General features: G+C 40.9%; 1 protein-coding gene across 10 annotated transcripts in view; it reads left to right on the top strand.

Annotated features, from left to right (window-relative positions):
* DCLK1 (doublecortin like kinase 1) overlaps positions 1–25033 on the top strand; it is a 315491-nt gene that overhangs the window by 10661 nt on the left and 279797 nt on the right. For all 10 annotated transcript variants that reach the window (XM_077806484.1, XM_077806475.1, XM_077806492.1 and 7 more), the window contains one exon: positions 820–1166. In XM_077806484.1, the coding sequence (XP_077662610.1) occupies positions 820–1166 (347 nt within the window). The remainder of the gene's footprint in view (positions 1–819; positions 1167–25033) is intronic.

Here is a 25033-nt window from a genome sequence, read left to right as displayed (position 1 = left end):
AATTAGCACAATTTTAAGTTCAAGTGCTGAGTCCCATAAAGTCTAGTGGTCAGGATTCCTGGTTTTCACCCAGGCTGCCTGGATTCATTTCCCAGGGTGGGAATAGTACTGAGCTTTTATGAGGGGGGAGGAATAGCTCAGTGGTTTGAGCATTGGCCTGCTAAATCCAGGGTTGTGAGTTCAATCCTTGAGGGGGCCATTTAGGGATCTGGGGCAAAAATTGGGGATTGGCCCTGCTTTGAGCAGGGGGTTGGACTAGATGACTTCCTGAGATCCCTTCCAACCCTGAGATTCTCTGAACCTTATTTTGTGGAAAATATCATTATTTCTCAATTATTTTTCCTAGTATTATAGTGTACTGTTACTTCAAAAGTATGTGAGACCTATGTTTTGTGTACAGCACTGTAAGCCTCTGAAAATCCTGTAGAATACATGAAATCAGAGGATCGCTCTGAAGAATGTATTGGGGGCTGGAGAATTCTTATCGTTGCATATCTGTATTAAACAGCAGAAATGGAGTATTCAAAGTATATTTAAAAAACTATCTGAAGAACTTGCAAATAAGAAAACTGCTGCTTTAATCCAGTGTGTCAGTGTAGTTTCTTGGTATAATGCTATGAGTAGGTGGCAAGGTGCATCTTTCCAAGACTATATTATGGTCTGCAGCTTCTTAGCTGAGAGAATGGAGAGGGGAGAAAAGATATGATTGATACAGGGCAGGTCAAAAGTAAGATGTAGTTGTGTAAGATGTCTTTTTACATTAGTCTGACTTATTGGTCTGACACTTTTTATCCTTTTCGTTTTCTTTTTTCCCTTCAGGGGAGAGCTATGTGTGTGGTTCAATAGAACCTTTCAAAAAACTGGAGTACACTAAGAATGTAAACCCAAATTGGTCAGTGAATGTTAAGACAACATCCACTTCCCGTACGGTGCCGTCTCTTGCCACTGCCAAAGGAAGTCCTTCAGATGCAAGAGAAAATAAAGATTTCATCAGGCCTAAACTGGTCACCATCATCAGGAGTGGTGTGAAACCACGTAAAGCAGTCCGGATTCTGCTTAATAAGAAGACCGCACATTCATTTGAACAGGTTCTTACTGATATAACTGATGCCATCAAGCTGGATTCGGGAGTGGTTAAACGCCTGTACACACTTGATGGAAAACAGGTAAGAGATTTCATCCTAATAATCTCCAGAAACCTTCTCTCCCCTCCCGCCCCCCTTCAGGGGGCAGTGAGTCTTGTCATCACTTTTAGTAACTGATATGGTAATTAATTTTGTTGCGATGGGTACTGCATGACTGGTGTTCACTTCTGGTCTCCTGAATAAGGTTAGTGTACACTTTTAAATTAGGGGTTTGGGTATACTGATTAATACAAAAGCATAATATTAGTAAAAGATCTTTTCAGGAACAATTTTCCACTTTGCCTCAATGGATGGTCTGGTTATTTATGTGTGTTTGTAGCTCTTAATCTACCACAAATCAAATTTGCAATGCTGGCTTCGAAAACGAATGTGTCAGAAAGCCAGAATGAAGGACATGATACTAAGGTATGCTGAACTGATTTCTTTAACCTGTCTTTTTTGTTTGTTTGTTTTTTTGATTCATAATGTTAAAGAATTGTTCTTAGTGCCTGTAAATCTAATAACAATGAGGATACATCGCATTGTATTGGACAGTAATACATTTGCATATAAAATGTACCTTTTTTTTACTTTTGAAGCATAATTTCACAGTCTAAACTATCCCATCATAAAGAAGAGGTTACACGTTCAAAAAAAGGTGGGTGGGAACTTTCCGTCAGCCAGAAAGCAATGTGGGGTCTGTTGACCCATGGTGTCCAAACTTGTCCGTGAATCTCTTCCAGGTGGTCCAGAGAGCTGCTCCTTCACCATTCCAAAACCATATATGTTCAAGCAATGTCTTTTCTGTTGAAGGTAGCCCGATCAAAATACTGTTCAAGTTCTAGAGGATTTTTTTGACCAAGTAAATATAAATTACCTTTCTCTTCTGTGTAATGTGACCTACTGCTTTGTTTTTTTTCTTTTGATGTAAATTTAATCTTAAAATATATGGATGATAAAAAATATTGAAGAGGTAATGAACTCACAGGAGGACAGAGGCAAACTACAGTACGACCTGAATCAATTAGAGCAACGATGGCTACAGGTAAACAAGGGGAGATTTGGTATTTTACAAATGTTAACTCTTACCCTGAGGAAATAGCACAGATACAAAATGTGGAGATAAAACATTGCATGTAAAGTCTCTCTCTCTTGCTATAGTGAGTGTCCAAATATTTGTCACGTAAGCATGCCTATAGCTGACATGATTGTGGGAGAGCAGACTGCCCGAGAAGATTTCTATCTTGAGAAGCTCTCCAGTTCACAATATAAGTAGACGACATTGAGGAACAGCACAACTTCTTTGCCATCTCCAAAAGTCCCATGTACAGTAGAAATGTTTCATGTAGAATGATTAGCATCTCCCCCCGCCCCCCCCCTTAAGTTGGTAACTCCATGAGACAGTACAGAATGGAAAAACTGGATGTCAGAAGTGAGAAGCTATAAGAGACAGGGTGACTTCAGGGAATGGTAATGGGAAACAATATTTTACCTCAAATAAGGGCCAAGTCAGTAGTGATTAAAAGCCATTCCCATCTGCAGGTTAATGTTCAGTAACCTACATGTGACACTTGTGTTGGTGATCGAAGTCCAGTTCCTAGTTGTTAAGGGTGCGCATCTGAAATATCCATCTTGCAACTGATATGCTGGCTGTCTTGGCAGAGAAGGCAAAGATTGACTGACTGTGTGTGGCATTCAACCTGCACTGTGGTCCCTCAGAGTTGAAGCACGTCTGTGAGGACGTAGCATAACTGCTGTCCGTGGTGTACTTTGTTTTGTGACACGAGGCAGCATAGTCTAAGAAAGTCTACTCGTAAGCTGGTACAGTGTCACAACTGCTGTAGTGCTTCAGTGTAGACACTGTTCTCCTCCCTTCGCTGTAGTTAATCCACCTCCCTGAGAAGTGGAAGCTAGATTGGTGGATAAATTCATCCATCAGCCTCGTACTGTTTACACCAGGCATTAGGTTGGCCTAGCTACATTACTCAGGGATGTGGATTCACTTACCTAAGCTGAGCAAGAGGTTGGGTGTTAGGAACTCCTGAGCTCTGGCTCTGCCACCAGCTTGGTCAAGGTCCCAAGGCAAGTGTCTTAACCTCTTGATACCTCCTATTATACCTGTTTGTAAAATATTGTATTTGCCCATCTCACAGGGATGTTGGGAGGGTCAATTAATGTTTGTACAGAGCTCTGAACGTTTTATAAAGCACGATGTAAATGCTGAGTTCTGTAGCACATGGAAGAATTCAGTCTGCAGGGGTAACAATTTAGTGTGTCTTTTCTTAGTAATAAGTTTACTTAAAGTTTTTCAGCTTATTTTTAAACTTGCTTCAAGGAAAGTGCTTTGCTTTGACCCCTCATATCCACTCTCTTCTACAGTCCACACCTTTCAGAAACACAAACAACAAATCAAAACCAAACAGAACCCTGTCAAACTCTTTCCGCTTGTTTCTTAGAATACTTTGTTCCTTCTTTTGCAATCAGAGCTTTGAAATAGGACTGGCCTAGCTGCCAGACATAAGGTGACTTGGATGTTTCTAACTGTGGTGATATCACAGGTTGGCTGGATTTGTTGTCAAGCTATGACATCTGAGATGAGTTCAAATCAATGGTGTTCCTGAGAGATTTTACGTCCAGTTCTTAGCCAGTAAACCTTGTGGCTACTGAGCCTCCTTGAGACAGGTGCCCTTACAAACATGCTCTTCTTTATCTGTTATGTTCTGTTGAAGTAGTATAGTTTGCTGCCTAACGCTTGTAGTAAGCAGGAGGGAATTATGCCCCGCTGTCTGTAACAGACTGTCTGCAGAGTGGATAAAGCAACTTAGCTAGTAGAAAGGGAAATCAGTGATTTTGCACTCAGCAGGAACAACTTGTTGGTCACCTCTGTAAGGGGAAGTTATTGATGGTTCTCCCCCCAACCCCTCTACTTCTCTGCTAGGCAATTGCTGCTCCATTTACTCTGCCAAAATCCTGTTCTCCCATACGGCATTAGGAGGATGATAATGGATTTCTTTATTGCTAAACTCGCATTGTGAATGATTACTGGGAGGAAATCCATGGTAAATCCAAAATGTTTCCAGTAGTGCATACAGTTGAATACTTCTTTTAGTGGTTCTTGTTGTGGGTAGGGAAGGATCTAGAAAACCCTACATTATCCCTTTATTATGCAGCTAAATCTAACAAATCTGTGATTAGATCTTCCATCACTAATTTTAAAAACAGCAAAATCGTAAAGCTCCTTGAGCCAAAAAAAAGTAATTTTGTATAAGGATAAGAGAGTAAGGCTCTTTTAGGATTATTCCTCTGAAATTTAGCACCAAAGAAATTATTTCTGCACACTATTTCCTTGTCTTTTCTAAAAACCCATCAGATTCTGAAAGGACCACACACGAATTGCCCATCCACAAAGGTCTCTAACAAGAGTCCGACATACTTTCAGTGTTGGATGCGGGCACTCTTTGCCCCTTTCTTAGCGTCACTACAGGTCTGCCACCAGACATGAAAGGAGAAGGTACTTTTCTCCCCCTTGTTGTGTTCACCCCCAGCTGAATGGCCCTATCTTACTTAATATATTACAGAATAGTTATTGCCTAAATGTCTCCAGAGATGCAGTATTTAAGTGGTAGCCTTTAACATTTTAGAAATGCTGGATTTTGAGGAGTTTATTCTTGGGTTGAGAAGAGTAGCAAAGCTGGAAGTCTGGAGGCCATTTATGCCCAAGAAACTAGTTGTATAACTTTTTTGTAATGCAGGGAACTCTCTTCCTACATCTGCTTTTCCTTTTCTCCCCTTGGTTTTGAAAACTCTAATTCATTTCCAGTTCTGTGCAGGCCCTCATTGGTCCTTCTTTGCAGCACTCCTCCTTTGGTAGGTATTCCTGTTTACAAAGCTGGAGAAGCTGTGGCGCAGAGAAGTGAAGTGACTTGACTTGCCTAAGTGGATTGATGGGAGTGCTGAGATTGGAATGCAAGTGTTTCCAGTTATCAGTTTAATTAAGGCATTTACATAGTAATAAGTGTGGTATATCTAGTCTTCATTCACTGAACCAGGTTACTGCTTCTGATTAAATAGCCTGAATAATAGGATGGTGGGAGTTTGATTTCCCTATTTCTCCCAGAAGCTGCTGTATCAAGAAGTATTGGGTAGCTACACAAAGTACAATATTACAGCAATAGTGTAGAAAAGCACCAGGCTAAACTGTGCCAAAACAGCATGGCTGATGTGAATATACTGCACCATTGGTCCGTACTTTGGTGCAATCCCCATCAGTTCAGCTATCAATGGTTCTCTGGTGTAAGACACACCCTTAGAATGTCTCACTGAGATTGATCATATTACCACAGTGATGCTGGTTTCTACCAGGCATGTGAGAATACCACCTCTCTCTCCTGAGTGGAACTGTCTCATCTGATAATGATTGTTGGGCGTTGAGGGTGGGTGAGATTTGTGTTCAAATCCCTAGGTACTTTTGAAAATCTTCTCTCCCTGCCCCCAAAATTAATCTTTTTAATACTGTTGAAGTTATTTTGTGTGGGTGATCATAAATTTTATTTCGTAGTTGCCAACTACACTGTTATGTGTAAAAATCATTATAATGTGGCTGTTATAAAAATCTAGCTCATGAAGACATTCCCTCTTTCATGGTGGTTCATGGCCTAAATTTTGTTAGTCTAAAACAAGCATGTAGAACATTAGTCAGTCTAGTACAGTATCTTGACTCCAGCAGTGGCTAATACCAGACACGTAATGAAAGAGGGAGGTCCCATAAATGCACCTACCTGTGCAGTGCTTGGCATCCTTTCTTACTTCCTTAGGTGTTCAGCCTACATTCTGAAACAATGTTAAGTGCTATCCAAGTTAAAATAATCTCCGAATAATACATCCACATGTGGACTATACACTGCCTAAAATAAAAATTTTCTCATCTTTTGATCCAAGTTCACAGTTCTTTTTAGAAGAATGTGGTCCTTCTTTTACCCATCAGTTTTCATTACCCCTTCATAATTTTTGATATTGTAGTCAAGTGCATCTAACTTTTTTCCTTTCCAAGCAAAATAACTCTAGTTTTTCAGTTTACCATTTTTCTCTGTTCATTGTCACTCTCTAGCTTTAAAATAAGGAAAAAATGAATGCAAGTCACAATATATCATCACCAAACAGTTCCATCATTAGAAAACTTGTAACTTACATGTTATATCCAACTTCACTCTATCTGAGCATCCAATCTGAGGAGGTTTGTTTTTTTAACTCCTGGTGCTGTGCATTGAAGAGTTTTGTGTTCAGTGCCATTGTATCTCCCCAATCTGCTTTTGGAGGAATGTACAAGTTCATAGATTCAAAAGCCAGAAGGAACGATTGTGATAATCTAGTCTGATCTGTGTAACTCAGGGCAGGGAACTTCCCCAAAATAATTTGTAGACCATATTTTGTGGAAAAAAATCCACTCTTGATTTAAAATTTGTCAGGGATGGTTTAGGGCCCATCAGCATGAACTTTGTTTTTGGAATGTGTGCCTTGTGTATCCATCCTTTCTGTCTGGGGTGGTTTTAAGGCTTCAGAGTTCCCTGCTTTATGCTGGGATATCCTCAGCAAGCCACTCTGCCTAACAGTGCCTGTGTTTTTGCTTTCTCTTTGAGGGCTTTGAACAGTATATTGCCAGCAGTTACCACACAACTCTTTCTAAGCAAGCATGCCTATTGTTCAGGGAAAAACATTACACAGAAAACCATGTAAAAAACAATACATTGATTTAAACACACAATAAGCATACCAGGAATCACTCCTCAATCTCCTAGGGCCTTAGTAAGTAGGGCACAGTTTTCTTTTTCCCCCAACCCTTCCACAAGGGTGGGAGTTCCTCTTACACAGAAGGTCCTGTCCAATGGCTGGATCAGAAAGAAGGTCCTGACTCAGTTTACACCCAGCCTTTTTAATATCAAAAGCCTGTTCTTTGTATGCTGGCATCTGAAAAAAACCAGTTTGAACTAGTGTATGCAAGCCTTCCCCAGGTGTCCTTTCTCTCTGGAGGTGTTTTTAACACCAGTGATTTACCTTAATCCCCTCCCTCCCTCTCCAAACAGAGACACTCGGTTTTCAGTTCCTGAAAGAATTGTGATAACTCTCCCTCCTAGAGTTGTTTACAGTCCCTGGCCCACTGTAATACATAAACTTAATATAATATTGACCCCAAAGCTATTGTGTGGGTTTGAAATACCTGTCACAACCTTGTCAAACTGTAGCCTGATCTTTCAGAGCAAAGAGGGAAACAAATGAGTCATGGAAATTGTAAATTATGCCACTTTAATGGAAGGCCAATTTAGGTCTCTGATTTGGTACCACTAGTGAATTCTGGTTGATGTTATAAAATTGCTGGGTCATGAAAGGCCTCTGTGTATCCACCATTGCAGACAAGTCTTTGAGTATGTATGTCTCAGACTAGAGACAATAGTGGGTTGTTAAAACTGAACCATCTATTTCAGGTTGAAGCACTTTGGGAGACCAGTCTGGGTAAGATGGGGAAGATGCTTCCTCCTCTTGTCTCAAGGGAGTGGAGGAAATGGAGAAAGTGGAAATTTCCCAAGCAGCGCGTAGATGGAGGTGACTAAGCAGGAGGTTATAAAAGGACTCTCATCGGGGAAAGACTTGGACAGCCACACAGGAAGTTTTGGTGGGGAAGGGGGGACGGACTGGCCAAGATCAGAGTAGGAGAGCTGGGGAAGAAGGGCTCTGTTTCAGAAACCAAGCCATGCACTGAAACAGAAGGACCCTGGATGGCCCCAGACAACCTTGACCCAAGGCTAAAGAATACTCTGGAGAGATTAGAAAATGGAGGCAGGGAAATGCACGTAGGGTTTATTATTTTTGTGTGTTTGTTTAGAATCCTGTTCAAAGTCTAGATATGTTATCTCATGTCCCTGAGGGAGTAAAAACTGCAGGGAGGGTGTTTTCAAGCTATAAGGGAAGTTTCAGCACTGGATCCAGGGGCTGGGCAGGGTACCAAATAGTCACGGCTCTCATGAAGGGGTGATAGAAGATCTGCATCTCAATTGAGTGTGTCATGGTGTGAAAGCCAAAGCATGATGAATGAGCTGACTTCCCCTTCTGGCTTCAGGAGGCTGTATTGGTGGTATGTTTATGACATTGACTAACCATTTTAATTGTTAACCAAATAAGGGTGCTGCCTTTAAAGGAGTAGACAGACACCCATTCCTAATTGAAAACTCTGAGAGTGTGTTCATTTGTCTAATTTTGGTTCTTATTAAAGCTGACAATTGTGTTGCCCTGGCTCTTAAAATCTCTCACAATTCCTCACAATAGGAGTTTCCAGGGCTGCTAATTGGCATCTCTTACAAACTGTAGGCATATTTTGAAAATTAAGAAGAGAATTTTGTCTTCAGTGACCTATATTTTCATGCTGTGCAGAAGAGAAACTGTTGTTTTTGAACCACACTGAGGGTTTGCAGATGAACTTTTATCACTAAATGTGTATTCTTTTGCAGTGGATGTTACTATGCCATAAGGGCATCCAGCTATTCATCAGGAAGTCTTTATGTAATGTTTCACTTTCTTAAACACACAAACCTGAGCCATTGCTAACTCAAAAAGACGATAGTCCCTCATATGCCATAGGTGTGACAGATTGTTCTTCACAGAAACAAGCGGAAACTTTATTTGAGCACCTCTCAAAACTCTTAAATGCCTTTTTTCCATGTTAGGACACTTTTTTTTTTTTTTTTATTTAATTGAAGACACACAACAAAGGAGATATGGAGTGTTGTGGAAGACTATTTTTTATGTAGTTGTTTTGCAGACCTCTGGTTAGAAAAAATAATTAACAAGAACAAAAAAAGCAACCACCCAACCCCAAAACCTAGGTTCCCCTACACCCCCAATAGTATTGATGACTCTCTGCATGACATTGTGTGGCTATGCTATTGTGCCAAAAATTGAAACAAACTTACTGATCCAACCATTGAAAAGTTGGCAAGTATACTGCTGAGTGACACACGATTCTAGGAAGCTCACAGAATGCTTACTTGGATCTTTCATGTTTTTAAAATGGAAGTAGTTTTTTCAAGTGTTTGATCCTCACCCCTAAAAAAAATTGCACAAGCATAATGCAGTGAATAACTTAAGGATCAGAAGGGTAGCTATAAAGAAAAGGAGTACTTGTGGCACCTTAGAGACTAACCAATTTATTTGAGCATGAGCTTTCGTGAGCTACAGCTCACTTCATCGGATGCATACCGTGGAAACTGCAGCAGATATTATATACACACAGAAGCTCATGCTCAAATAAATTGGTTAGTCTCTAAGGTGCCACAAGTACTCCTTTTCTTTTTGCGAATACAGACTAACACAGCTGTTATTCTGAAACCTGTCATTATGCAAGGGTAGCTATGTTAGTCTGGATCTGTAAAAGCGGCAGAGTCCTGTGGCACCTTATAGACTAACAGATGGATTGGAGCATAAGCTTTCGTGGGTGAATACCCACTTCGTCGGATGCATGTAGTGGAAATTTCCAGAGGCAGGTATAAATATGCAAGCAAGGCTAGGGATAATGAGGTTAGCTCAATCAGGGAGGATGAGGCCTTCTTCTAGCAGTTGAGGTGTGAACACCAAGGGAGGAGAAACTGCTTTTGTAGTTGGCTAGCCGTTCATAGTCTTTGTTTAATCCTGAGCTGATGGTGTCAAATTTGCAAATGAACTGAAGCTTAGTAGTTTCTCTTTGAAGTCTGGTCCTGAAGTTTTTTTTGCTGCAGGATGGCTACCTTTAAATCTGCTGTTGTATGTCCAGGGAGGTTGAAGTGTTCTCCTACAGGTTTTTGTACATTGTCATTCCTAATATCTGATTTGCGTCCATTTATTGTTTTACGTAGGGACTGTCCAGTTTGGCCGATGTATATAGCAGAGGGGCATTGCTGGCACATGATGGCGTATGTTACATTGGTGGACATGCAGGTGAATGAACCGGTGATGGTGTGGCTGATCTGGTTAAGACATTCTTAAGCCTGAAAAGTACTCAGGAACTTTTAAAATATATGCTGTGTTCTTAAAGGCTGCCAGGAGACTTCCTATGTAGTTTATTCATTGCAGTTAATTCTTCCCCCCTCTGCCCCCCCCCAAGAATGTTTTGAAGTGCTAGTTGCTGGTTAGTAAATCTTCCCATGTCTACAAATAACAAAAGCCCACTTCAGTGAGATGATGTAGAACAAACAATAGGTCTGTCAAAATGGCAGAGGATCTTTAGTTAATTTGTAGTCTTCTCTTCTTGTCTTGTGTATTTTCCCTCCTCCCTTTCCTGGACCTAAAATTAGATTATTAATGGTGACACAAAGAACTAACCAGCTCAAAATCTTTATCTGCTTAATCTGCAACTATTTTTTTTTATTATTATTTTGATAACAGCACTTTCCAATGTGAAAAGCCTCTTGGACACTTTGTTATGCATCCTTCATAAGAGAAAATTAAATTGAATTGCTTTAAATAAGCAAAACTTTTTTAGCTCAGCACTGCATTTATAGTGTAGTTTAAAGGTCCGTTTTAATTTTTAACGTGGTAAACATTTAAATTTTGTCTCTTGGACTGATTTTTATGTAAATTGTTTGGTTAGGCTTTGGAAAGTCCTGTCTAAAAATCTGACTGTGTTGAGATATCACATTACCTTTTTTGGTTTGATTTTACTTTAAAAACAACAAAACTAAGCCTGAACTAGTAACCACTTTGGATTAATATAAGTAGACACACGTCCTCAGCTGTTCATTACTGTCCCTTGCATTTCTTTAAAAATCACTCTATTAGGTCCTGCTCTTGTATGAAATACTCTTTCTGCTCTGAATGTGTTTGGTGTGTTTTGTTCTGTGTTCACAAGTTCATGTTCTGATGTCACCAGTAACTAGCTGGTGAATAGTTGGGGAAGAAAAAATGGACTTGCCTGGGAGAGCAGTAGTTCAAAACTGTTAGACTGTATATCACTGGATATTGGTCAGTTGGATTATTTTTCAGCACCATTTGGACACTGCTGTGGTCCTGCACACACCTATGCACATGTAACCTCATACGTTTCTTGACAGTGAAGATAAGTCTATGTGTGAGTGCTTGCAGGATTGTGGCAGTTAAAGGGAATTTCCAGTGACAGGAATAAATAAAGGAGTATGTACTATTATTTCATACCATATTTCTGTGTCCGCAGACTTGAAGGCCATTTTGGTGATGCCTCAGAAAATGGAGGTCTCCCTTTTATAACTTCATGATAAAGCTGTTTTCTGGGTTTTTAATAGTCTGATAATTGATAGCCTTGAGCAACTGTCTGGGACAGTAGACAATGTATTGATGTCTGCATGTGAAATATTTTGGCACTGCACCATCTTATATAAGCTGCTGGAGACTAAAGTAAAGTGACTCAAATTTGTCAAGGGCAAAGGCATACATTGACTCAATGTATATGTGGATTTTTTTAAAAAAAATTGTGTGGAGGAAAATTTAGATGTGGGACCAGATTTTCGGAAGAGCTCAGCTCCCAACAGTCTAAGCACTCTTGAAAACAGGGGCTATTGGGTCTATGGAGTTTAAGCGCACTGAAATTGGATGGATAACATGGAGAAGCTTGTTCTGTTTTTCCTGTGAATAAACATGAAGGCTGCAGTGCTGACAAACCCATGATGTTTCAAATGCACTAAAACGCGTTTTGGTCAATGCAGTAAAACTTGCATTTGGTTTAGTTAGCACAACTCCGAACCCTAGAATCCTGAATTGGATGACGTCACAGATTACGGCCATAGTGGATGTTGTATATCCTGGAATCCCAAACACTGTACCCTGTCTCTGTAGGAGTGATTATTTGTAAGTGAAATCTGCCATGCATGTCTGTTTCAGAAGTACAGATCTGTTACCTTACTCCGTGCATCCAATATCCTCACTCTCCAAGGGCTGGATCCTGCCCTTCAGGACTTCAGTGGGAGCAGGACTGGATCCTAAAATCAGACACCATTCTGGTATTATGTAGTCCTTGCATTTTCCCTGTATATCACCAAGTCAGTTCATTCAGTGAACTCCTAGATTTATTTCAGAGTAACAGCCGTGTTAGTCTGTATTCGCAAAAAGAAAAGGAGTACTTGTGGCACCTTAGAGACTAACCAAATAAATTGGTTAGTCTCTAAGGTGCCACAAGTACTCCTTTTCTTTTTTCCTAGACTTATGTCTGCCCTATAATTTTTTTTCTTTTCTAAGCTTTAAACTATTGTATTAAATCCTGTAGCAAGTGTTGCTTGACATAATCACTTTTGACTGCGTTCTGACCCCCTGCTGTTCTCAGTGCCAGTTGACATTTTGCCCCTGTGCAGACCCAATTAGATTTAGTAACTAACTAATACAATTACCTGTAGGCTAAAATGCTCCCATCTTACTGCATGTAGAAAGTAATGCTCTGAAATAGGGCTTCAGATTCATTTTTAAACTAATGCATCTTTTTAGTAGTACTTTCCTGGTACAACTGTTAATGGCCTAGGTGCTAGATTTGTCATATGCACTTCTCAATAGAAACCATTCCACTCCAGTTTTTGCAATTTGTACTTTCTGCTAATTTTATTTTTCATAAACCCTTTAATGAGGGCCAACACCTCTGCGGTAGGAAATGTTCCCTCTGGATGATGATTGACTGCTGAGGAAGTTAATCAAGCTTCCCCAATGGGAGTGAGCTCCTGAAGTTACAGATAGGGGGTTCCAAAGAGGATGGATCTAGACTGTTCTCAGTGGTAGCAGATGACAGAAGGAGTAATGGTCTTAAGTTGCAGTGGGGGAGGTTTAGGTTGGATATTAGGAAAAACTTTTTCACTAGGAGGGTGGTGAAGCACTGGAATTACCTAGGCAGGTGGTGGAATCTCCTTCCTTTGAAGTTTTTAAGGTCAGGCTTGACAAAGCCCTGGCTGGGATAATTTAGTTGGGGATTGATCCTGCTTTGAGCAGGGGGTTGGACTAGATGACTTCCTGAAGTCCCTTCCAACCCTGATATTCTATGATAGGGGAATGAAGAAGTCTTTAAAGACTGTCTGCATAACAGGCTACAGTACTTCATGAATAGATAAAAATGCAAATGGGATGGGTGTGAAATTGCCAGAGATAAGTTTAACTTTGGAAAGTGTGAGGGAAGGGCCATGTCAGGCTGCTAAAAGAACTGGTGAAGGGGGAGAAGACTTTGAAACCAAAGTTGGACTTCATGAAAAGTAAAATTCCTATTTAAATTAAAAAAACCCAAAACAATAAACCAAAAAACCTAAGGCTTGTTGGCTCTCCTGACTTGGTGGTTCATGAGGATTTGGTTTTTCTATTCAATGCCCGATCTCTGAAGCTTCTATTATGCAAAACTCCTCTGAGTCTTTAGAGCTTAAAACTGCATAAGATGTATTTACTCACTAAGTGAAAGGAGAGTCAAATCTCAGTCTGAACTTTTTTTAATTATGTGTTGATTTTAATCAATGATTTTCTTACAGCTGCCAGACCAGCGAAGAAGATTGGGGGCATCTTATGGAATAGCCAGAATAGCATGTCTTTGATTTAAAAAGAGTTGAACCACAGTTCAGTTGAAACACATCTGGCCAACTTTTCAAATAGAATGTAACCCTCTCAACCTCAAAGTGAGAGGCTTTGTCTGGGCAGCCCAGAAAAAGAGCATGGCTCCTTTAAGGGTCCCCCCTCCTTTGGGAGTTGGAGGGGAATGGCTGCAGCTGTTAGGGTTGCCAGGTGTCCGGTTTTCGACCAGAACGCCTGGTCAAAAAGAGACCCTATCGGCTCCGGTCAGCACTGCTGACCAGTCCATTAAAGATGGGTTGGTGTGGGGCTGGCATGCTCCATACCTGGCTCTATGTGGCTCCCCAGAAGCGGAGACATCCCTCAGCTCCTAGATGGAGGGACGGCGGCATGCGCTGCTCCCACTCTGTCCTGAGAGCCTGCCCAACAGCTCCCTATGGCCAGGAACTGTGCGCGATGGGAGCTGCGGAGGCAGGGCACAGAGCCACCTGGCTGCGCCTCCACCTAGGAGCTGAGGAATGGGTTGCAGCTTCCGGGGAGCCGCCCGAGGTGTGCGCTGCCTGGAGCTTGCACCCTGAAACCCCTCCAAAACCCCAATCCCTTGCCCCAGCCCTGAGCCCCCTTCCACCGCCAAGCTTCCTCCCAGAGCCTGTGCCCCAACCCACTGCACCGGGACCTGTCCCGCACCCAAACTCCCTCCCAGGCATGCCATACCTTCTTCTGCACCCCAACCCCCTGCCCCAGCTCAGAACCCCCTCCTACACTTGGTACCCCTTGGCCCTAGCCCAGAGCCACCTCTTGTACCCCAAACCACTCACCCCTGGCTTCACCCCAGAGCCCACACCCTGAGCTGATGCGCTCGCCCCCTCTCGCACCTCAACCATATGTCCCAGCCCCAGCAATGGAAATGAGTGAGAGACGGTGGGGGAGAGGAAAAGGGGATGGAGTGAGGGGGTGGAGCCTTGGAGAAGGGGCGGGATGAGGCATCAGGGAAGGGGGTGGGGCAATTGTTTAGTTTTATGCAATCAGAAAGTGGGGAAGGCTAATGGGGCTGGAGTAAGCTATTAGCCCGTGTGCACCTGGGGAAGGGTGTATAAACCTTGCCTCTTCAGCCTGTGCCTAATCTCTCATGCCAGTTGAGCAGCTCCCACTCTCCCACCCTTGGGATTTGAGTGAAACCAGATTTTTTTGGTTTGCTGTGTGCATTTTGCACTCATCTCTCAAGTCTGGGAAGGAATGTTTTACTCACTGCCAGATTGGCCTGGGTAGGGTGAGTTTTCTTTGCCTTTCCGCAATAGCTCCAGGACCCCCTAGGGAAGATCAGAAGGTAAGGTGCAAGATGTTACAAGTTAGGAGGTGGCAGATGTCCATTATAGGTACTCATTCCATAGGGTGGCTAGTTTTCTGATAAACTGGGAGTGGATTTAGAAGAAGGAATACTCTAAGGAAGCTGGGAAATGGGTCTGGGGCTCAAAATGTCCACTACAGTGTGAAGACCAGCCTCCTTTCCTCAGCCCCATAACCTTCATATGAGGGGAGGGTGGTGATATCCCAGCAACTGGGTGGGGAACTGACAGCAGCCCTCTGCCATGTGAAAATCATTAAGGAAGGAATGATTACTTGCACCATATGAACTATTGCTGGTCAGTTCCCAGATGTGTTAGGTAATAAAGTTGTGGCCTAATTAAACCACCTCCTTTGCATCTCATCTGTCTTTTAGAATGCCCAGGACAATAGTTCTTGTTCCTGAAAATACTTTTAGCTGACTTACGTTGTGGCCAGGTCATGTATCATTTTTGAATTCATTTAAATTGAAAACTACAGCAGCTGCTATACGGCATAGCTCAAGGACTGAAAATATGTTCTATCACTAGTTCCAGGCATTTGTCATAACTCTTGTATATTCTGTTGCCTTCTTGGTTCCTGGTCGGTCTCCATATTATTTTAGAAGTCTGATTTAGAAATTCAGAGACAACGGAGTAAATCCCTAGAAAATGTTATAACTGCTTAATCCTCCAGCTCCTTGCTATGCTATCTCATTCATGTCTCTACCGTTTTGTTGCAACTCACTTTAGGTAGATTTTGCTCTTTCACAGGTACTGATACTTTTTATTTGGAACTCATTGCCTCTTTGTGAGCCTCTCTCCCCCTCCCCCAAAGAAACTTCCCCCCAAAACTTAAGACCTTAAAGCTCCCCTTTAATCTATGATCAACACTAAATCCGCCTTGTAAAAATAAAACTACAAAACCCCATATTTCTCCTTTTCACTCTTCTTGGGTGACCATTTCCCTTGTGTAAAAAAACCACACACAACCCCATACACTACTTAAACCCAGGTTAAAGATTGTGGCATATAAGACATTCTGTGGCCCCTCTGAAAAAGAACCAGTTTAACCTTTTTCGATAGAGAATCCACTTTTTTTCTCTTGAGGAAGGAGAAAAATGTTAGTAAGCAGTTAAAAATAAAAATGTAGATGGCTTCGGGGAATGTGACACAAGACTTTTTCTATTTGAACTTTGATTTACTGTGTGATTTTTCTCCCCCGCCCCCGAAAGTCTTTGTTCTGTGCTTGCATAATGGGATAAGAGAGTACCATCGCTTAAAATTGTGATCATCGCTTTAATTATGTGCACAGAGGAAAGCTGTATTAATTTCTTACTAGAAATTACAATAATGTCTGCATTTAGGTTAGTCATGTGTAATATAAGTTAAGAACTAAAGCTGAGGAAAGAAAATTAGTTGGAATTTGTCTTATAATGTGCTTCTCTCCCCCCCCCCCCCCGCTTTTTGAAAAATTGAGTCAAATCTTTCTATCCTTAGGGTAAAGGTTATTGGTGTGGTTTGATCAGAGAGAATGCAAATACCAATAATTTATCTGGCCCTAATATAATCTAAAGGGTGTGCGTGTGGGGGGGAGACAACTTGCCATTTGTATTTCTTCGTTTAAATGAGGCATTACATAAGATATACAAATAGTATATTCTAAGGCCTTACAATATACTACGTTCGGGTATGAGAAATTCCAAAGATGTTCATACTTCTGTGTAATTGCAACTTAAAATGCTTCAGAATAGAATGCAATGCAACAATCCAAATGAAAGCTTGGAATGAAGCCTGTTCTGTCAGTAACTGAACCTCACTTGATAAATATTGGGAGAGTACGGTAGCTGAAAGCATGTGATCTTCTGAATTGTAATCTGTATTGCTCAGGACTTTATGGTCCAGCTTGAGAAGATCTCGGGCAATGATTAGGATCTAAATGAAACCAGAATACCAAGTTATGCAGCTCTTCAAGAACACTGGGACGCTTCTTTGGTAATAGCTTTGGGAAATTTTATCTATGATATTTGAATCTCTCCATTAATATTGTGTATTTAAGTTTGAATTTTCTACTGTATAGAAGACACTATAACAGAGAGCCACTTTTATAAATCGTTGTATGTGGTAGTGTGTGAAATAGTGTGTGTGAAGTGATTGTAGCCCTGGCAATCAAAAGGAGTGGTGCAGAGGGAAGAAGGTTGTGGGGGAGGAAGCAGTAGGAAACATTTGCTGCTTGTATAATTGAAGCTCACACCAGATCCCAGTTTTTTTTCCTTCTGGAGGCATTCTGCTGGAGAGCAGAGATTATAACTTTCATGTCTGTTGTTTTAAAAAGCCCCCATTTATTTAATTGTCAACTAGTAACTTCCACAGAAAATGCTTAGTAACTGTTCAAAATCAAACTTGATTGCTACTGATAGCATCTAGTTATTAGCTCTAGTAACAAAAAGTATGGAAATTTGGAAAATGTAATCAGTTAAGTTACCCCATTATCCAAGTAGCAAATGTTTCCTACAGCTTTTTCCCCCTTTTCTCCCTTCTACACCACTCCTTTTGATTGCCAGGGTTACAGGGACTTCACACGCACTATTTCACACACCACCACATGCAACAATGAAAATGTAATCTATTCTATTTTGACCCACTCTCCTTCTTACTTGGGCCACCCCACTTGTATTGGGTCATCTCCCAAGTGCGTATGGACTCTATTCTCCCAGCACCCCTGTTTCTTGTCTCCTCTCCGAGGTGCCTTCCATTTTTTATTTATTATTTTAAATAAATAAATAAATAGAAGTGCTGAGTCTGTAGTAGCTGTGACTGAATATCTGATATTCAGTCACATATTTTCTCCCCCTCTCCCCTCGCCCCAGTATAACTTTGTGGGGCAGGAACTCTCTATTGTCTGTAAACTTTTTTTCCTTGCTCCTATTCACAGAGCTGCATTTGGTGCCTCCCTCCCCTTTGGATAAGCCGGGCAGGTGGTTAGGGTGGTGGTGGCAGCAGAGTGCCCCAGAGCAGTGTGTCTTGGAGTAAACACTGTTGAGATGCAAGGGGGCACTTCACGCTTTTTGGAGCCATCTTGAAGCTCTGGTTAAGATGTGAACTTTGTTTCTTTTTCTTCCGTAGTTCTTTGGTATACATGGTGTACACTGAAGAAAGAACGAGGAGTACTTGTGGCACCTTAGAGACTAACAAATTTGATAAGTGGGTTTTAGCCCACGAAAGCTTATGCTCAAATAAATTTGTTTTCTAAGGTGCCACAAGTACTCCTCGTTCTTTTTGCTGATACAGACTAACATGGCTACCACTCTGAATGGTGTACGCTATATTCTTGAAAAAGAGAGGAAAAAATTGTCTATAGGATTTGGAAAAATAGGATTAATTTTGGGCATTTCCAGAAGTAGAACACTTCTATTGTATGCTATATTGAGAAGGATTGCAAATATACTGGAGAGTTGGCCTAGAATACACTATGATCAGGGGACAGAGGCTAAAACCAATATGAAAATCAGTAGACAAATATAAAATGGTTAATGTGGGTGGGGGATCAAATGGCCTTTATCAGATGGAGGAATACTGACTAGACAGTTGCACAATAGCTGTGGTGTGTGAGGCTTGTTGATTATGATAAATTGAATGAATCCTCTCTGAGGTGGTGCAAAAAAGGCAAACGTATTGGTTTGTACTTATCAGAGCACTGGGTATAAAATGGACATAATGGCTTTGTGCTGCATGGGGTAGGCCTAATTTGGAGTACAACTGGCATTTGGCACCTCATTTTTTTTAAAAGACATAGACAAATTGGAGTTCAGGAGGTGGCAGTACAAACAATAAATGAATAGGAAAATAAGACCTATCTGGAAAGGCTTTGTGAACAGCAGAACAAGGATTGAGGGAAACATTATAACTAGGGAGGGGGGAGGAGAGCATTTATAACAGATCAGAGCTGGTCAAGAACTGGAAATTCCATTCAGTGAGTTTCTAACACATTAGGAAAAAATCATTTTGAGTTGTAATGAAAAGATTAAATTTCAAAAAAAATTTCAAAATGAAAATTCGGAAAGTTCAGTTTTGGGACTGTCTAAACCATTTAATTTTGATCAATTTTGTTTTTTTATATTAATATTTTATAGGGTTGTCAAGCGATTAAGAAAATTAATCACAATTAATTGCATGATTAAACAAAATTATAGAGTACCATTTACTTAAATATTTTTGGATGTTTTCTACATTTTCAAATATTGATTTCAATTACAGTACAGGATACAAAGTGTACGGTGCTCACTTTCTTTTTGTTTACAAGTATTTGCACTGTAAAAAAAATAGTATTTTTGATTCACCTAATACAGGTACATAGTGCAATCTCTTTATCATGTAAGTTGATATAGAGTTATGTACAAACAAACTGCATTCAAAAATAAAAAATCTAAAATTTTAGAGCCTGCAAGGCCACTCAGTTCTACTTCAGGTTCAGCCAATCACTCAGACAAACAAGTTTGTCTATGTTTGCAGGAGATAATGCTGCCGGCTTCTTGTTTACAATGTCACCTGAAAGTGAGAACAGGCATTCTCATGGCACTGTTTTAGCTGACGTCGCAAGATATTTACGTGCCAGATGCGCTAAAGATTCATATGTCCCTTCATGCTTCAACCACCATTCCAGGGCTCAAGTGTCCATGCTGATGATGTGTTTTGCCTCGATAACAATCCAAAGCAGTGCGGATGGACGCATGTTCATTTTCCTTATCTGAGTCAGATGCCACCAGCACAAGGTTGATTTTTCTTTTTTTGGTGGTTTAGGTTCTGTAGTTTCCGCATTGGAGTGTTGCTCTTTTAAGAATTCTGAAAGCATGCTCCACACTTCATTCCTTTCAGATTTGGGAAGGCACTTCAGATTCTTAAAACTTGGGTCAACTGTTGTAGCTATCTTCAGAAATCTCACATTGGTACCTTTTTTGCGTTTGTCAAATCTGCAGTGAAAGTGTTCTTAAAATGAACAACATGTGCTGGGTCATCATCCGAGATTGCTATAACATGAAATATATGGCAGAATGTGGGTAAAACAGAGCAGGGGACATACAATTCTCCCCCAAGGAGTTCAGCCACAAATTTAATTAACACAATTTTTTTAATGGGCATTGTCAGCATGGAAGCATGTCCTCTGGAATGGAATGGAGGCCAAAGCATGAAGGGGCATACAAATGTTTAGCATATCTGGAACATAAATACCTTGCAGTGCCGGCTACGAAAGTGCCATGCAAATGCCTGTTCTCCCTTTCTGGTGACATTGTAAATAAGAAGCGGGCAACGTTATCTCCTGTAAGAGTAAACAAACTTGTTTGTCTTAACGATTGGCTGAACAAGAAGTAGGACTGAATGGACTTGTAGACTCTGTTATACATCGTTGTTTTTGAGTGCAGTTATGTAACCAAAAAAAAATCTAGATTTGTAAATTGCGCTTTCATGACAGAGATTGCAGTGCAGTACTTGCATGAGGTGAATTGAAAAATACTATTTTTTTTACAGTGCAAATATTTGTAATAAAACGTAATATACACATTTATTTCATGAAGACATGGCAAAGTGGTTATCTTATTCCAGAGTCTGTATTTCTGTAGTGTTCATATTTGTCTCCCCCAAGAATACGTTAACACCTCTTGTTTTGTTTTTTGTTGAAGAGTGAAGTACTCTTTGTTGTCAAAGTACTTGAGTTGATTTCTGTGCCCTTGCTAAAGTGTAGGAGAAACCAGAGTTCCTTAATATTGCTACAAGGTTTTAGTGAGCACTTGGTTACGAAAAATCAGTATACCTGACCTGTATGATGATGATGTTTGTCTTGTCCTTTGATGAATTCAAGAATAAATTTTTAGCAACTTTCTCCCCCACTGGATCAGTATTCCTTTGAGAAGTTGTGTTCCTAAAGACAGCAGGACACTATGGGCCAGCTGTGACTGTTCAGAGCAGTGAGACTTCTTAATTACTAAGAGGGGGAAGTCAATTAAAAGGCTTAAAAGTACTTTGTTGACAACAGCTTGATAACTAACTTCTTAGCAATCTGGTTGAAGTTTGAGATTTTTACACTGCATGCATCAGGAATTGCTCGCAGCTTTTTTTGGTAAACAGTGATGCCTTTCCTCTCTGGCTGCCTTGTTGCACGTTGTACTGTACCTCCGGAGAAGAGAAGAGGGGAGCTGCACAAATACTTCTTTTTTCCTGCCAAGCAAATGGAAAAGATTGGTTTCTTATTGGCCCTACATTGTGGAAATGTGCCAGTAGCTTTAAGTGTTTCTGGAAGAACTGGATAATCAGTGGCTTCCATCTTCCCTGGATTCTCTTATCCACCCTCCGTTCATACAGAATCAGTTATTTCACTGCACTAAATAGGACGTAGGTGCAGGTCTCAGAAGGGTAGTATGATCTTTGCAATTAACACCATGAACTAGGTAGGCAGCTTCATGGCTTATCTTCAAAAGAAGCCCTAGGTAGAGAGCATTACAGTAGTGTAACCTAGGAGTTCCAAAACTATGGATAACTACATCTGAGAGAAAGTATGCCTAAGTAATTCAGAGTTAAAAGTCTTCAAGCATTGCTTGCAGGGATTGCCACCCTCCAGCAATCTTCACATTCTGGGGGTGTGAACCTGGAAGTCTATGGGCAGTGTATTGCAGCTGTGAAGGACACTACTATATTGTCCTGGTGCTCCCCACCATAGGAGTAAGGGGTTGTAATCCTAACTGCCACTTTGGTTCCTTCTGACCACTGTTGATTGTGTTCAGGAACTGGGCCGAGTTTGCTATCCCGATAGTCCCTTCTCCTCGGGAAATTTAAGTTGTACTAGCAAGGGGAGAAATGTAATTAAACACTTGCTCAACTTTCTCGGGTTTGGTCTTGTTGGACTCCTCCCTCTCTCCCCTTGATTGTGGCACTGCTGAGTCTCAGCTTCTCTATTCTTAGTCAGATGGATGGTGCAAAGTCCACCATCTTCATGTCCTGCTACTCAAACATAATGAACTGGCATGCTTGTGTCCCTAATGGAGTAGTATACTTCATACTTGTTCTGCTTAGGAGAGAGGCATATCCCTGACCGATGCTTGTGTGTTCCCTAGCCATATGTGGAGTGGCCTCAAGCTCCATCCTGACACCGTGATTTGACTATGGCTTTGAGATTTTGTTTCTAGTCTTCAAATTCCAGCACCGATATCGGGGAGTTTGGTACCCACAGAAAGACAATATCATCCCAGAAAGCTAGATCGGCTATTGAAAGTAAATCTAAGACCCCTTTGAGGAGCAAGGTCTCTCTCAGACTAATTTCTGAGATGGGCTCCATAGAAGTTGCTGTCCTAGCAACTGTCACCTCTTCCTAGAGTGAGCACAGGCATCGACTGTTTAGAAGAAAGGAATGTTGATGTTTTGAAAGAGGTCGCTTCAGAAAAGCTACTAGCATCCTGTTATTTTCTCTCCAGATCAATCTGTTGCAGAGCCAATGTTTATTTGTCAGGAAAATCTTCTTCTAAAATTTGTGTGCTCTCTTAGGGAGAGCCACTCTTCATGGTTGCTGATACTGAAGACCAGAATTTCCACAAATCTCCCCATCATTGAGGACTCTTTGGAACTAGCAAAGAGCCTTGGAGCCCTTGAGTAGTTGATACAGGCTGGTTGGCTTTGCTTAGCTCTTAAGGAAGAGGAGGCAAAATAGTGGGATATCCTGGGCAAGAGGTCAAAAAGTCAAACATTTGTAGATAGTTAACAAGCCATGCTGGCCACACTACATTCCTGACCCTTTGCATGATCATCTACCTGACATGGCTAGGGTGGGGGTCCAGGTATTCTGACAAAGGTCAGTAGGTCATGATACATGTACTCTTGACTACTTAAGATGCAGACACACGAGCAAGATCTGTGGGAACAGTTGTGACAATGTGAAGATAATCTTTGCTCAAAGCTTTTGTGTACTTGATGGAAGTGCAGAAGCTGGCTGACGATCTACTGTTTGAGGGCCCAGACTAGTTCACTGGGAAAATACAGCATTTTTAGAAAAGCTGTAGGGGTTTAGGGCTTCTCAGTTTGTTTATTTATTTATTTATTTATTTACTTGGGCACCTCTACACCTTTAGCTAAGAAACTGTCAGGTACCTTCAGATGGCAGAATGTGGGCAACTTCTGACACAGGTCCCTGAAGAAAGCTGCTTCCTGAAGCAGAAAGGCTGGTTCTTTTGTCACTTGTCAGTAATTGCTTCTGATGCAAAATACCGGGTTTGAAAAGGTGGTCAGGAGCCTCACCCTGATCTTACGTGTGGACTTTACATTTCTTCCTGCCCCTACAAAAAAACTTTCATTTTCTTTTGATGTGTATTAACTGATAGTGCTCTCATGGGAGAGGAAGACCATTTTGGGAAGTTCATCATTCTTTCTGTGCCCCTCTGTTTTTTTTCCCCCTCCGGTCCTATGATATCTGTACAAGTAAAACAATCTCCCCCTTACAACTCTTTCTATCGGTCTTCTTAAGAAATCTCTGTGGTTTTCCAGGTTTTGGAGAATTTGACACAAATAGAATTCTTTTGATGGAAAAACTTTTGAACTGGCAAAGTCCTTGTCTTTCTCTTTATTCAAAAATGAAAGGTGCTCTCTTCAATGGAACAGGACAGCACTTGCAACTGCTTAGGTGTCAAAATTATTAAAGATTTTTAATCCAACTGACATTTTGATAACGTGTTTTTTAAAAATCTGAGTTTCTGGTTTTAAAAGATAAGCAGTAAGTTAAAATTATATAGTCAAGGTTTATGAATCTCATTTATGAGGTCCCTGGAGAGAGAGGAGGTTAAAGTCTGCTGATGGATTAGCCAGAAAAGAGTTTACCAGCAGGAAATACTCAGGCATGAGGTGGATCACTTGAATGGAGGTGTTCAGATATCTTATTCTTGTTGGAGTTTTTTGGTTTGATCTGCACTATTGTGAGGTATTACAAGTGTCATTTGTTTCTTGCAAATCATCCTGCACTTAATTCAGCTCAAATACATTAAGTTAAATAAATTAAATTGTATTTCATTATAGGAAGGTGGCCGCAAATATTATGCTAATGCTTATTGATTTTTATCAGTGAAATGTGACACATTTTAATAATCTGATCAGACTGTTTCTTGTGTGTCCCAGAGACACTATGCAAAAGCTAACTTTTTTTTCCTTGAGAGCTCACTTGTTTGCAGACCTCTAGATCAGTGGTTCTCAACCAGGGATACACAGGTCTTCTGGGGGTACATGAACATATCTAAATATTTGCCTAGTTTTACAACAGGCTACATAAAAAGTACTAGCAAAGTCCATACAAACTAAAATTTCATACAGACAATGACTTGTTTATATTGCTCTATATACTATTCACTGAAATGTAAGTACAATATTTATATTCCTGTCGACTTGTTTTATAATTGTATGCTTACTTCCTCATTTTTACCAATTTTTCAGTAATAGTATGCTGTGACACTTAGGTATTTTTATGTCTGATTTTGTACACAAGTAGTTAAGTAAGGTGAAATTTGGGGTACACAAGACAAATAGACTCTTGAAAGAGGTACAGTAATCTGGAAATGTTGAGAACCACTGTCGGGGTGCTGGAACAATTTGTATAGTAGGGGCGCTGAGAGCCATTGGACCAAACTGTAAACCTGTATATGATGGAAACTACTTCAAGTTCCAGCACCTATGACCACTGCTCTAGGTCTCTTGCATGGCTAACTGTTCCTTGGCTGCAGTCTTCTGTCTAAAGGATAGCTGGCATATATGTTGAGCATTGTCAAGCCACACTGATTGCTTAAGTCTGCCTTGCACAGTTCTACTCATCTAGGGCAATTAGCTCTTTAATGGTGAGTAAAATATACATGGTTTTATGGTAAGGATGGACAAGTAGACTTTGTGCCTGGGCTGGGCCCTGGTTCTCATGGGAGACTTCAATCACCCTGATATCTGCTGGGAGAGCAATACAGCGGTGCACAGACAATCCAGGAAGTTTTTGGAATGTGTAGGGGATAATTTCCTGGTGCAAGTGCTGGAGGAACCAACGAGGGG

This window comes from Eretmochelys imbricata, chromosome 1 (assembly GCF_965152235.1).
Source record: "Eretmochelys imbricata isolate rEreImb1 chromosome 1, rEreImb1.hap1, whole genome shotgun sequence".
NCBI classification, from domain to species: Eukaryota; Metazoa; Chordata; order Testudines; family Cheloniidae; genus Eretmochelys; species Eretmochelys imbricata.
This window is presented reverse-complemented; position numbering and strand designations above follow the sequence as displayed.